This window comes from Choloepus didactylus, chromosome 14, assembly GCF_015220235.1.
Source record: "Choloepus didactylus isolate mChoDid1 chromosome 14, mChoDid1.pri, whole genome shotgun sequence".
Taxonomy (NCBI): Eukaryota; Metazoa; Chordata; class Mammalia; order Pilosa; family Megalonychidae; genus Choloepus; species Choloepus didactylus.
Window position 1 is genome coordinate 53,238,293 of NC_051320.1, and position 13,047 is coordinate 53,251,339.

The following is a 13,047-nucleotide window of genomic DNA, read 5'->3' on the forward strand; positions in this document are numbered from 1 at the left end:
ATTCTGGGCATTTCATATAAATGGAAGTAGTTTTGTTTTTTTCTTTTAATCATTTTGGTAACATACACACAACATAAAATTTCCCATTTTAAACACTGTAAAGATACTATTCAGTGACATGAATTACATTCACAGTATTGTACTACCATTATCACCATCCATTAGCAAAACTTTTCCATCACCCCCAAACAGTAAATCCGTGCCCGTTAATCATTAACCCCGTATCTGCCCCTTCCCCAATTCCAGCCCCCATGCTTAAACATTTTTTTAAAGGCAGGTGTTAATCTACCAGTTTTCTTGACCATAAAGGAATGATACCATTATAATCCCTGTAAAGAATCAGATTTTGAATAGAACTTTATTCTTGTTGGCACAGGAATAAGTTAATTAGCTACAGTATAGTGAGTTGGTTAAAAGCGTGAGCTTTGAGGACAGACTACCTGGGTTTGAATCCCAGATCCCGTCCCCATAGGCAAGTTACATGATCTCTCTATACCTCAGTTTCTTCAACTATAAAGTGAGAAAAACAATAGTTCCTTCCCCACAGAGTTGTTGAGAGCATTAAATAAGTTAATACATGTGAAACACTTGCAACAGTACCTGGTACATAGTAAATATTCAGTAAGTACAGCTCGTGCTATTGCTGTTGTTTCCTTTATTATTCCACTAGGGAGTGGCAAAATTAGCAGTCTCCTCTGCGGGGTTAATTAACATTGTCTGTTTAAACACTGGAAAATTTCTTTCTTGCGTAATTGTTTTTGTTTTATTAAAGCTAATGCTGAATTAGGTTCTGACAAGAAATAGCTGACAACCATTTTCTTCCAGATAAAAAATAGAGACTACCAATGAAATATTTAAACCTAAAACATTATTCCACAAGCAGAGTAAATGGAGAGACAAATTACTTACCATTTTGAAAAGAAATCTAATCTGGCTTTTTAAAAAGACACTGGCAAGCTAATGGGAAAATTTTGAGAAATGAGAAATTGGTCTGTTTTAAAATGGAGAAAACTATACTTTGAATCATTTTCTAGAGAACTATATCTAAGAAGTTTATTAACAAATTAGTCGTGTGACTTAAGAATTATGGACTGAAAAGTCTCCTGGTGGCGATTTCTAGGTTTAGGTGATTGACCTGTTATTTTAAAACAGTTTTATATGATCCCAGTTAATTTAAAACAAACAGAACACCTAAAATCAATAAACATAAGGATCACTATAGACCTTGTATAGTCAGTAGTGATCTCTGCTTCATTAATGTTCTTACAGAAATAAAGCCATCGTCTGCAGTTGTTCCCCCAAACTTTATGACCATCTAGGCCTTTTACAAAATACTTGAAGTACTTCACTTGATTTTTATCCCTTAGGCCCACTTCCCACCATATTTATTAAGAAAACAGTTTGTATGTTAGTATATTGCCCATTCACCTGCCCCTCCCCCCCCTTTATTTTTTAACTTAATAGTTTCTTTTCCGACAAGAGGCCTTAGATATATCATTATGGACAAACAATTTCCAAAACTAAGCTTCTTATTTGTGAGATTTAAGCAAAATCAGTAACCCCTTTGGCATTTTATCTCCTAACATTAGTAGTGTTAATGAATGCCATTTCTGCGTTAAGACATACCAAGTGTATCTTATTGAGAAACTAATCAGGGTTGTGGGGAATAAATTTTTAATTATATATGCCTGGTGCTTGGAAGCTGGCTTTCTAATGTAAATGTCAACAGTGATACATAAAAACAATGGCTTCCATTTATTTAGCGCTTACTGCCTTGCCATAAACTGTTTTACAATTATCTCAGACAGTCCTCTCCCCAATCCTATGAAGTTGGTACATAGCCCATTAAGATTAAGAAACTTGACCAAAATCACAGTTAAATGGTAGAGCAGTATTCAAATTTAGATAAGCCCATGCTCTTAACCTCACTGTGACTGCACATACCTGCTCATGGTTGCAAATTTAGAAATACAGGAGGAGTCTTTATCTTTTGTAACACATTTCATATTTTGAACTAGTTGTTTAGTTTTACCCCCTCTAGACTCTGAATCCTTGCTTATCTTTCAACTTCTCCCTGTCCTCTGTTGAATTAGCCCCTCTTCTCTGTGCAGCCACCCGTGACAGAATCTTTAACTGTGTACTTAACTATCTTTTTCGTACTTAACATTTCTCTGTCCATAAACAGACCATGAGCTTCATTTGGGGAGGGATTGTATCTTTTTCATTTTTGTATTTCCAGTACCTACTTAGTTCAAGTCCTAGCACACATTGAATACTTAATAGGGGTTGAATAGATGAAATTCTTGTAATTCCACACTATTAGGGTATATCTTTTATTAATATATTTTCTGTTTTTTCATGTAAATTTGCAGTCATACTGTACAAATAATTTTGTATTTTTTTTTCTGTGAACATTTTCCCAGGTCATTATGTATTTTTCCAAAACATAGGCTTTAAAGCCTTTTTGAGGAGATACCATAATGTTTCCCCCTTAAAGAAAAAATAAGAATAATAAAGAAAATAAAAGAACAGTATCACAGGCAGATTTATCCTTCTAGATACTAAAATGTGTTAGTTTTATTATGTATGACACTATCTTAGGAATAGGACAGGGAAATAGAATAGAAATTTCAGTTACATGCTGAAGTGTATATGAAAGAATTTAGTATTTGATAAAAGTGGCATTTAACATTTGTGGGAAAGGTTGGATTTTTCAGTTTAGCAGTTTTCAGTCAACTTGTTAACCATTTGGAAATAAAGCCTAACCTTGTCATTTTAAACCAATGTAAATGAAACCTCACTATAAGTAGTTACTACAGGAGTGTATATGAGAGTGTATGATGTGCAGCAAGGGGGGAGGGAGCATTAACTTTGAGAAGTATTTGTTTTGCTGGGGTAAAACCAAATGATTTTCTCTTTTAGAATAAGCTAGTGATAGCTTCCTAAAGGAGGTAGAATTCAATGTCTTCTGAATAAAAAATCATTCTTGAGAATAGGATGCATGATGTCCTGAAAGTTACTCAAATACTTTGGAGTGATCAGGTAGAAGGAGCATTGCATAATTTGGAAAATGTAAGGATGTATAGTTAAATATTAAAGGAGGAAGAGACAATAGTGTATATGTATTCTTTCATGACTTGGTGAATTTGAAAAAAACCTTAACCTTGAAAAGCTCGGAAGGAGGGGGAAAGTACAGTGTAAAATGGCAGGTACAGCATATAATTTTGGCACTGCTGTTAAAGATTGACAAATTCTGTATCCTAGAAAATAAATCAATTGCAAAATGTTGAAATAATCAGGGCAAAAAAAAATGATGAGGTCCTAGACCAAGTTAGAGATTGAAAGTGAAAAGAGAGCAAATTCAGGAGACCTAAAACAAAGGAAGCTGGGAGAATGGAAGATTAATACATAGGTTTTCTGGAGTTTCTTGGAAATTCCATTTAATTAACCATACAATATGCCTGGTGGGTGTTGGATAAAGATTTTTTACCATCATTTTATGGTTTTATTCTAACCCTTAAAATGTGCTTGGGAGAAAGAAGAATAATAGTTTAAAACTATAGTTTAGTTCAACAAAGATGAAAAATTTTATTTTTTGCATTTTAGTTTATGACAGAGCTAATTCCCACTTGTGAATTTTAGATGGTCTGTCTTCTGCCGATCCCAGCTCTGATTGGAATGCACCAGCAGAAGAGTGGGGGAATTGGGTTGAGGAAGAAAGGGCTTCACTTCTAAAGTCACAGGAACCAATTCCTGGTGATCAAAAGGTAAGTAAATGGATTGGTGGGTGTGGTTTTGTTCTTTAACCTTTATAATTCCCATCAGAAAGGGTTTGTTTCTTTATTACCGATTATTATGTTCCTTGGGCACGCAAGGGCATGGTAATAATTCTTTTAATTTGAGGCATAAAGACTGAACCTAATAAATGAAATTACTTTTTAATAACTATCTGAATTATAAAACTTAATCTATAGGTTCACTTTAATATTTATGTTTAACATCAGGTTTCAGATGAAGATAAAGAAAAGGGAGAGGGAACTCTTTCAAGTGGGAAATCTAAAAAGAAGAAAAAGAAAAAGAAGAAGCAAGGTGAAGATAACTCTCTTACACAGGTAAAGTATCAAAACAATAAGCATTGTTCATTAAGCACCTACTGCTGAAAATGTAAGAAGATAATATGCAGATGCTTAGCATATGTAGAGATAAAGACAGTACAAGGCATCAAACTTAATTGAAAAGCATTTTTAAATGATAGAATTTTTAAAAGTTTATACATCATATTATAATGAAAATGTTCTAAAATACCATATCAATAGTGTAAACAAAAAAAAATAAATGAATAAAATTCCAAATTACCCAGATGCATTTTTTAATTATATGATGGTAAAATGGGGAAAAAGAAGGTACAGTATTTCACACATACAGAAATTCCCTCTGAGTAAATGGAAGGTAACAACAATTAGCACGATTTTAAAAACCATGTGCATAGTAAGCAGAGTCTTTCACCTGACTCTGGTTTGCATTGCTAAGTTTAATGAAAATCTTTATATTCTTTACTGTAACCATGTTGCTAATTGTTTTCATTCTTTTAAATGTAGTAGGTAGGGAGCCAAAATTTCTAGAGAGTAGCCTCAAATGGTAATTTTCCTACTGATTGTTCTACTTTGGAAAAGTTTCTGCATTACTTCTAAAGGAAATATGTACATATTTCCTTCTAAAGGAAATATGTTGTTTGTAGGGTGGCATAACGTTTCATAAATCAAGGTGATACAAATCCAGTGTCAGTTTTTTTTCAATATAATATGGGTGGTCATTAAGATTAACATTGCTAAGATCAAAATAGGCCTGAAAAACAAATTATGTAGTAGATGTGCCTTTCTTGTTAGCTAGAGCAAGCTGGTGAGAAATGTTTGTGACAGCTATCCTTTGTTGAGTAAGAATATCTAGAATCCATTTTAGCCAGGCTTTTCCTGGATTTCTGTGACGAATGATCTTCACTAATACTGCTTTTCTGGATTGTGGGTGTGGAGTGAGTTCCTTTTAAGATAAATTTTGTGGGATAAATGTACCTTGAAATTTTCAACTTACTGGCAAAGATCATTAATGTGACAAGTTCCTCTGATATTCTGATAGCCCTTTAAAAACTGTTTTCATCTGTTTTAAAAAATATCTATAGTGGATAAGTGCATAGGCTGTAGAGTCAGACCTGTATTCAAATTCCAGTTCTACCATTTACTAGTTCTTGTTGTTGTTGTTGTTTTCTTTTACCTTGCACAAGTTACTTAGCTGCATAGATTGCTTTGAGATTTAAATGAGATATCTAAACAGTTCTGCACAGAGTAGCAGACTGTATCCTATCCATAAATTGTTGGAATTTGTTCTGTTTTTAGTAAAGTTCTTTTTAGTTCTTGGCATGTGGCTGGTAGAGTTTTTTGCTGTTAGAGTTCAACTTAGGATAGAAATAAACTGATAATCTTCTGATTAACTCTGTACGGATTGCAAACTTAACATAGCATACTTCCAGAGTCTAAGCTCCCTAACATGCTGAACAAATTTCATAAAATACCAGTGTTGAAAGGAAACTTTTAGGATCATCTTAGCCTGTTGTTAAAAAGAGCAACAACTATTTACATATGTGGGTTTGGTAAAGAATGATACAAATCATGAAAATCCTATTAAATATTTTCCAGTTCATATTTATTTCCCATACCTAAAATGAAATTTTAAAGTCTAAAGAGAGAGTGGAGGAGCTAAGATGGCGGCATAGAGAGGAATGGAATTTAGTAAGTCCCCTGGAGCAATTAATAAACAACCATGAACAGCTAGTAAATAATGTGGAATAACTGCTGGGGGACAACTGTGACTGTCCACACATCATACACAACCTGGATTGGGAGGAATGCCTGAGATCCCAACATAAAATCTGAATGCCTAAGATCCCAGCATAAAATCTGTAAGTAAAAACTGCGGAACCGTGCCAGGAGCCCCCTCCCCCCATGGCAGGCTGAACTGCAAAACCTCGCTGTGGTAGAAAGCAGCACTCTCTGAGCAAGTGAATATAGCTCAGCCCAACTCCAACTGGGGATTTAATTAACAAATGTGGACTGCTGAATACAAGCTACAAATCTCTAACAAGCAGACAGAGGCTTTAATGATGAGTGACCTTAAAGAACCAGAAGACTCCACTGTTCCGGGAGGGGGAGCCCAGAAGACCAGGTGTTACCTCTGGCTAATGAGTGAAACTGGAGGGCCGTGGACTGGCTCTGAAAGGAGGCTTTCTGTCCCTTTTTCTCTTTCTCAACCTGAGGGGCTGAAGAGAGACTCAGCCATTTTCATTTCACAGGCTCTGACCCAGATGGGTGGAAATAACAGAACCAGAGAGACAAAGAAGCTATTCATATGCAAATGATAACTCCCTAAGGGATGTATCCTAAAAGGAAGGAGGTGCGGCCCAGTTCTACTACCTGTCTTCCCTTCAGAACCAGACCCAGAGCCTGAGGGAAAACAGCTAAAACAGAAACAGAAACTAAAGGGGCCACACCTCCTTACACCAGTCTGGAGCAACAAGCTGATGGGCCACCTGCTGCGCAGGTTAGGAAAAGCACAGCAGCTAAAGACCTCACAGGAAAGTGTCAATCTCTAAGACATACCTGCAGGGAGACTTGAAACTGAATATAAACCCATTCTGAGACCTGAACCCTTTCTGGTCTGGGAAAATCTGATTGGGGAAACCAAAGAAACCAGATGCCTAGACAACAGAAAACTACTATCCACACTAGGAAAAACAAAGATGTGGCCCAGCCAAAGGAAGAAACTTACACCTCAATCAAGATAAAGTTGAGATATTGTTTCGCTTTAATGAAAAAATCTATTAAAGATTTTCAAAGAAATATGCTAAATCAAATCAAAAACCAAATCAACGATTTCAGGGAAGATATGGCAAAAGAGATGAAGGCTATAAAGAAAACACTGGGTGAACATAAGGTGGAAATTGAAAGTTTGAAAAAACAACTGGCAGAATCTATGGAAATGAAAAGCACAACACAAGGAGATGAAAACAATGGAGACATACAACAGCAGATTTCAAGAGTCGGAGGAAAACACTCAGGAACTGGAGAACGAGACACTTGAATTCCTACACTCAAAAGAACAGAAGAGAAGGGAGAGGTCAGAAGTAATAATAAGGAAACTAATCAATGAAATTTCCCATCTCTTATGAAGACATAAAATTACAGATTTAAGAAACACAGCATTCCCCAAACAGAATAGATCTGAATAGACCTTGCCAAGCACTTAATCAGATTAATCAAACGTCAAGATAAAACAAGAATCCTGAAACGCAGCAAGAGAAAAGCGATCCATCACATACACAGGAAGCTTGATAAGACTATGTGCAGATTTCTCAGTAGAAACCAAGGAGACCTGAAGAAAATGGTGTGATATTTTTAAGATACTGAAAGAGAAAAACCACCAACCAAGAACCCTATATCCGGCAAAACTGTCCTTCAAATATGAGGGAGAGTTTTAAATATTCTCTGACAGACAGACAATGACAGTTTGTGAACAAGTTACCTGCTCTACAGGAAATACTAAAAGGAGCACTACAGGCAGGTAGGAAGAGACAGGAGGGAAGGTTTAGAACACATTTTGGGTGATGGTAACACAGCAATGTAAGTACACTGAACAAAGAGGACTGTGAGTATGGTTGAAAAAGGAAGGTTTAGGAGCATGTGGGGACACCAGAAGGAAAGAGGAAAGATAAAGACTGGGACTATATAACTCATTGAAACCTAGAAGTGCTCAACAATTGTGATAAAATGTACCAAATGTGTTTTTACATGATGGAGAAACAAATGGATGTCAACCTTGCAAGGTGTTAAAAATAGAGTGGTATAGGGGTGGAAAATACAAGCAATGCAAACCTAGAGACTCTAGTTAACAGAAACATTGTATTATGCTTCTTTAATGTAACAAGGCAATATACCAAAGCTAAATGCCTAAAGAGGGGTACATAAGGGAGGGAGGGGTATTGGACTCTTGGCATTCGTGATGTTTTCTGACTGTTATTCTACTGTAGTTTAATTCTATCTTTCCTTTGTGCTTTTTAGCTGACATGTTTTTTTATTTCTCTCTTCACCTTCTTTGACTCTTCCGCCTTTGTGGAAGAATTGGAGATGTCGCTGTATAGATAGTGGTGATGGTGGTGAATGTATAAATTGTATGTGACTATACAGGGGAACCATCGATTGGTTTACTTAGGACGGAAGTATGGTGGGGTGAACAGAACTGTCTTAAAAAAAAAACTGGTTGTTTGAAGAAACCTTGAGGGCACTATATTGAGTGAAATAAGTCTTTCACATAAGGACAAATATTGCAGGGTCTCACTGATATGAACTGATTATAATATGTAAACTCATAGACATCAAATGTAAGTTACCAGGATATAGTATGAGGCTAAAGAATGGGGAGCGGTTGCTTATTATGAACAGAACGTTCAAGTAGGTTGAACTTAAAAGTGTTGGAAATACAGAGGTGACAGTAGCACGTTATTGTGAGAATAACTAACAGTGTTGAATGGTGTATATCTGTGGTGAAAAGGGTAAGCCTTAGAGTCACGTATGTCACCAGAAGGAAAGTTGGAGGTTAAAAGATGGGAATGTATAAACAGTGGGAATCTTATGGTGGACAGTGTTCATGATTAACTGCACAAATATTAGAAGTATCTTTCATGAACTAGAACAAATGTATGACCTATAACTAAAAGTTAATAATAGAGGGGTATATACAAAAAAAAACATACCATTGCAAAACTATGTACTACAGTTAGTAGTGTTTTAAACATTCTTTCATCAACAGTAATTAATGTACTATACCAGTGGAGGGGGGCTGGTTAGGTGTATCGAGGATTTGAGGTTTGTTTTTTGTTTTTTTGTTTTTTGTTTTTTGGCTTTATTTCTTTTCTGGAGTAACTGAAAATGTTCTAAAAATTAAAAAAAAAATTGTGATGGATGCACAGCTGTATGATGGTACCATGGGCAATTGATTGTGCACTTGGATTCTTTGGATAATTGTATGGTATGTAAACAATCTCAATACAATTTAATTTTAAAAAAAGAGTTTAAAGGACTAGCAATAGAAATGTTAAAGCTTAGATAGAATCTTAGATATTATCTGGGCAAAGTTTGCTTTACACCTGAGGAGACTGAGACTCAGGAAAACTTAAGTGATTTGTCCCTGATACTATATAGCTAGCATGACCAAAATTGGAATTGCCATTGCCCCTTCCACTATGTAAGCTTCATTTATCTAGAAAATTCAGTTATTGTATAGGTATTTCATTTCTTGGAGAAGTTGTTTAGTGATAAAATGCTATTTTTAATCTTAATCAACTAGTTGACTGTGTAATTTATTTTTAATAAAAGAGATTCTAGTTTAATTTATTCTCAGTTGGTTTAGTATATTAGAATGGTTCCCATTTTGGTGTGTGTGTGTTATGTGTGTGTTTTAATTCACAATTGGTTTAAATCTCCAGGGAAAGCAGGGGCTCTGTATATAAAAACATATATATGTATTATAAATCTTCAGTTAATTATTTTTATATATTCTCTTTTAAGCTGTTCGGACAGTTTCTAAAATAAAATTATTTTCATGGGACGTCTTCTGGGCATTAGTGCAACAAGCCAAATAGGTTTAATTAGTAAAGATTGAGCGATTTATATCATCTAACAATCTTTCTTTTCTCTGTAGGACACAGAAGAATTAGAAAAACAGATCAGAGAAGACCTTCCAGTGAATACCTCTAATAAAGTCCGTCCAAAACAGGAAAAAACTTGTTCTTTGAAGACCATAAGTACTAGCGATCCAGCTGAAGTACTCATCAAAAATAGCCAGGTAATTTTTTTATATTTAACAAAGTTTTGACAACTGGAGAATTGTGTCATAACTAATATTTTATTGAAGCTCTGTGCTAAGCATTTTAAATACACTAATTCTCGAAACAAGAGAAAGGTAAGACCATTATATAATGAGGGTAGAGAAGTTGAATTAACTTGCTCCGAGTCTCGTAACTACTAGTGGCAAAACCAGAGCCCACTATACTATATTTTCTCCCATTAAATGTTAAGTCACACAAAGGGATAGATGACTTAGAAAAATGGTGATTAGTTGCATTTTCCCCAAAGCATGCACATGACACAACTGTTGTTCTTCCTCTAGAAATGTTTAAAATTTGGTGGCAGTTTCTCAAATTATATGCCTTCTGTGGAAAATATTGTTGTGTCAGATGATGCACAGACCATAGCTATCTTCAAAATCTGATTTCTCATTGAGCAAACTGAAATATATTAAATTATACTTGAGTTGTGTGGTTCATCTATTTACTTGTTCAGAAAAAAGTTATTGTAAACCTACATGCCACACACTATTCAAGGTGCTGCAGATACAGCAGAAAACAAAACAGACCAAAAAAATTCCTGCCCTTCACCATTGTTCAAGCTAGATTTCATGGCTACCTTAAAGTCTGCTTTTGGCATTATCTGAATGTGATATGGTGCCATGGGAATATGTCTGTAACTGTCTACACACATGCATAAGTGAGTTTTCTCCTATCTATAATATTCTTAAAAAGATAAAGTAGAACTGGGTCTTCAATAAAGCACTGGCTAGAATGCCTAAACACAGTCCAGCCTCTCTTAATACACAAATAAAATTAAAACGTTATTGAAAATGCTTTCAGTTCAGCAACATCTTAGCTATTTGTTAGGTCTTTTGTGTTGTCTTATCAAAGTTTAATGGGATATAGTTCCATAATTGTTGATGTGTTTGTATGTATATTTGATTTTTATAAAGATGGTAGTAAGTCAAAAGAAAAAAAATCCCTGCCCTTGTAGAGTTTACATTCTTAGTGAAGCAGCTTTAGATAAGAAACTGAGTTAACCTCTACTTAGGAGAAATAATCAATAGCAGTCTTATTACTAAAACAAAATCTTAAGCATATTTCCTATTTGGGTTTGTTGCTTTTTAATTACCTAAGAGTGTTTTGATATAAAAGGATGTAATTTCTATCTGCATAGGTTTAATAGGAGGACTGCAAAAGGTCATTTGACTTTATGATGTTTTACTCAAGTCATTTTCAGAAGCCATCTTGTAAAGAGTAGTTTGAGCTTTTTACAATTTAAAAAAGATTAGTGAGATGATAGAGGGAAAGGGGAGATTAAGGAATAAAACTTTGGGATAAGAAATCAATACAGGAACATTAAGATAAAAAAACTAAGCAACATAAATGCAGTTTCAGATACCTTACATAGACAGTTACCTGAGATCACACAGCTTCCTCCTTTTTCCTCTCTATTGTGCTTTCAGTCCTAATCTGGCCCTTAGTTTAGGACTTTATGGAACCTGGAAAAGTAAGGGGCAAGGAACCATGTATCCATGTTTATATGTTTAATGATCACAGGTAAAGCTAAAGGGTGAAATGATCTCTTACTCAGCTATTACAGCCTCAAAGCACTCCAAATATTGGAGTTTCTTCCTTACCTGGTCTTGACTGCTCATTAACAGTGATGAATGCCTCAGCGAGACAAATCAGTTTACCTCCTTCTTGCTCCCACGTTCCCAGGTTTGCAAGGAGGAGCAGCGCTCAAGAAGCTAGGCCTAAACATTCATTTTTGCTTCCATACTGAAGGTTTGGACCTGAATTTTATTAATAGGAGTGGTAGCTCTAGTCTGTTGTGTGGAGCTTAATCTTTTTCCTTGGGTAGGAAACTGAAGCTTTTGCTGCTGTTATTTGAAACATCCTCAGTGCCCATCCCTACCTCTTGGGAAGGAGGAAAAGGGGCATCACCTACTGGTAGTTCAGAAATTAGCTATTTTCTCTTTGTCTTTCACATGAAAAATTTTTGAGAAGTTTAAAGTTGGTAGGAAATGTCCAGAACCACTGAATCATTAACAGATATATAGTTGTGCTGTTTGTAATGAAAAAGAAATGTAAAATTTAATTAAATGGAAAGAATTACTCATTCCTATTTGAGAATCAGTAGACATTTGATAATTTTATACTGTCACCCATTTTTATCTCAACCTGTGTTCATGAATTCTACGGGTAGAGATGTATTTGTTTATGTCACTAGAGGGCAGGCATGACTTGTAGTGCTTCTGCTGACAGGTTATTTGGAAACCATCTGTTTACTTCCTACTAAAAAGTCTCAATATATGATGCTTAAATTTATTTGAATTTTTTTCAACGACAACAAAAAAAAACTAAGATAGTTTTATTCCAAAATAGCCTATCAAGACTCTACCACCCTCTGTGTCTACCGAGCCATCTGTAATTTCATCAAAAACTGATTATGACAAGAGCCCTTCCCAAGTGCCACCGATGCTACAAGAGATAGATAAATCCAAGTCTAATATTAAGCAAAATAGTGTGCCTCCTTCACAGAGTGAGTCATCTTCATTTTTGGTTCTTTTGCATGTTCTCTGTACTGTTCATGTTTTTCTTATGTGTTAAAATTCTAATTTTAGAAGTCAAGTGCATTAATTTCCTTCCTTTGCCAAGGTTAGATTATTTGGCATCTTGTGGAACTCAGTGGTGGGGACCAAGGAGTTGAAATGATTCAAGGAAAGAGTAGGTGACCAAGGCCTTCTTGTCTGCCTGGTCCTTCTCCCTTTATCTGTGCACATGTTCTTGAGGCTGCAAATTATTCTGTGCCTTTTTCCTGCTCGTTTCCCTTCAGCTACTTTTAGTGTCCATTTTACCATTTTCACTATTACTAGTTAGGTTGAGCCATGTTAAATGGCAGTTTTTCTAGGACAAAACTGGTTGTATATTAGCAATTCCATATGATTAAACCAAGTAATATGTTGGGATTGAAGGGAAACGAGGAAGACAAATATAGGATAACTTAAAAACGTATCTAGGACCTGAAAACTTGAACATAAAATTTGAGGCACCATTAGTGGATTTTAAACCGTTTTTGTTGTTAAGTATTAAATTATTGAGACATAACTGTACTTGACTGTCCTCCTAACTTTTTCTCTTTTCTTTTT

General features: G+C 35.3%; 1 protein-coding gene across 5 annotated transcripts in view; it reads left to right on the forward strand.

Annotated features, from left to right (window-relative positions):
* The window catches only part of MTDH (metadherin), a 76,207-nt gene that overhangs the window by 59,966 nt on the left and 3,194 nt on the right, over window positions 1–13,047 (forward strand). For 4 of the 5 annotated variants that reach the window (XM_037802360.1, XM_037802362.1, XM_037802363.1 and 1 more), the window contains 4 exons: window positions 3,643–3,767; window positions 4,005–4,112; window positions 9,748–9,891; window positions 12,284–12,440. In XM_037802360.1, coding sequence (XP_037658288.1) covers window positions 3,643–3,767; window positions 4,005–4,112; window positions 9,748–9,891; window positions 12,284–12,440 — 534 coding nt within the window. The remainder of the gene's footprint in view (window positions 1–3,642; window positions 3,768–4,004; window positions 4,113–9,747; window positions 9,892–12,283; window positions 12,441–13,047) is intronic. The other variant, XM_037802364.1, reaches the window with a different exon arrangement.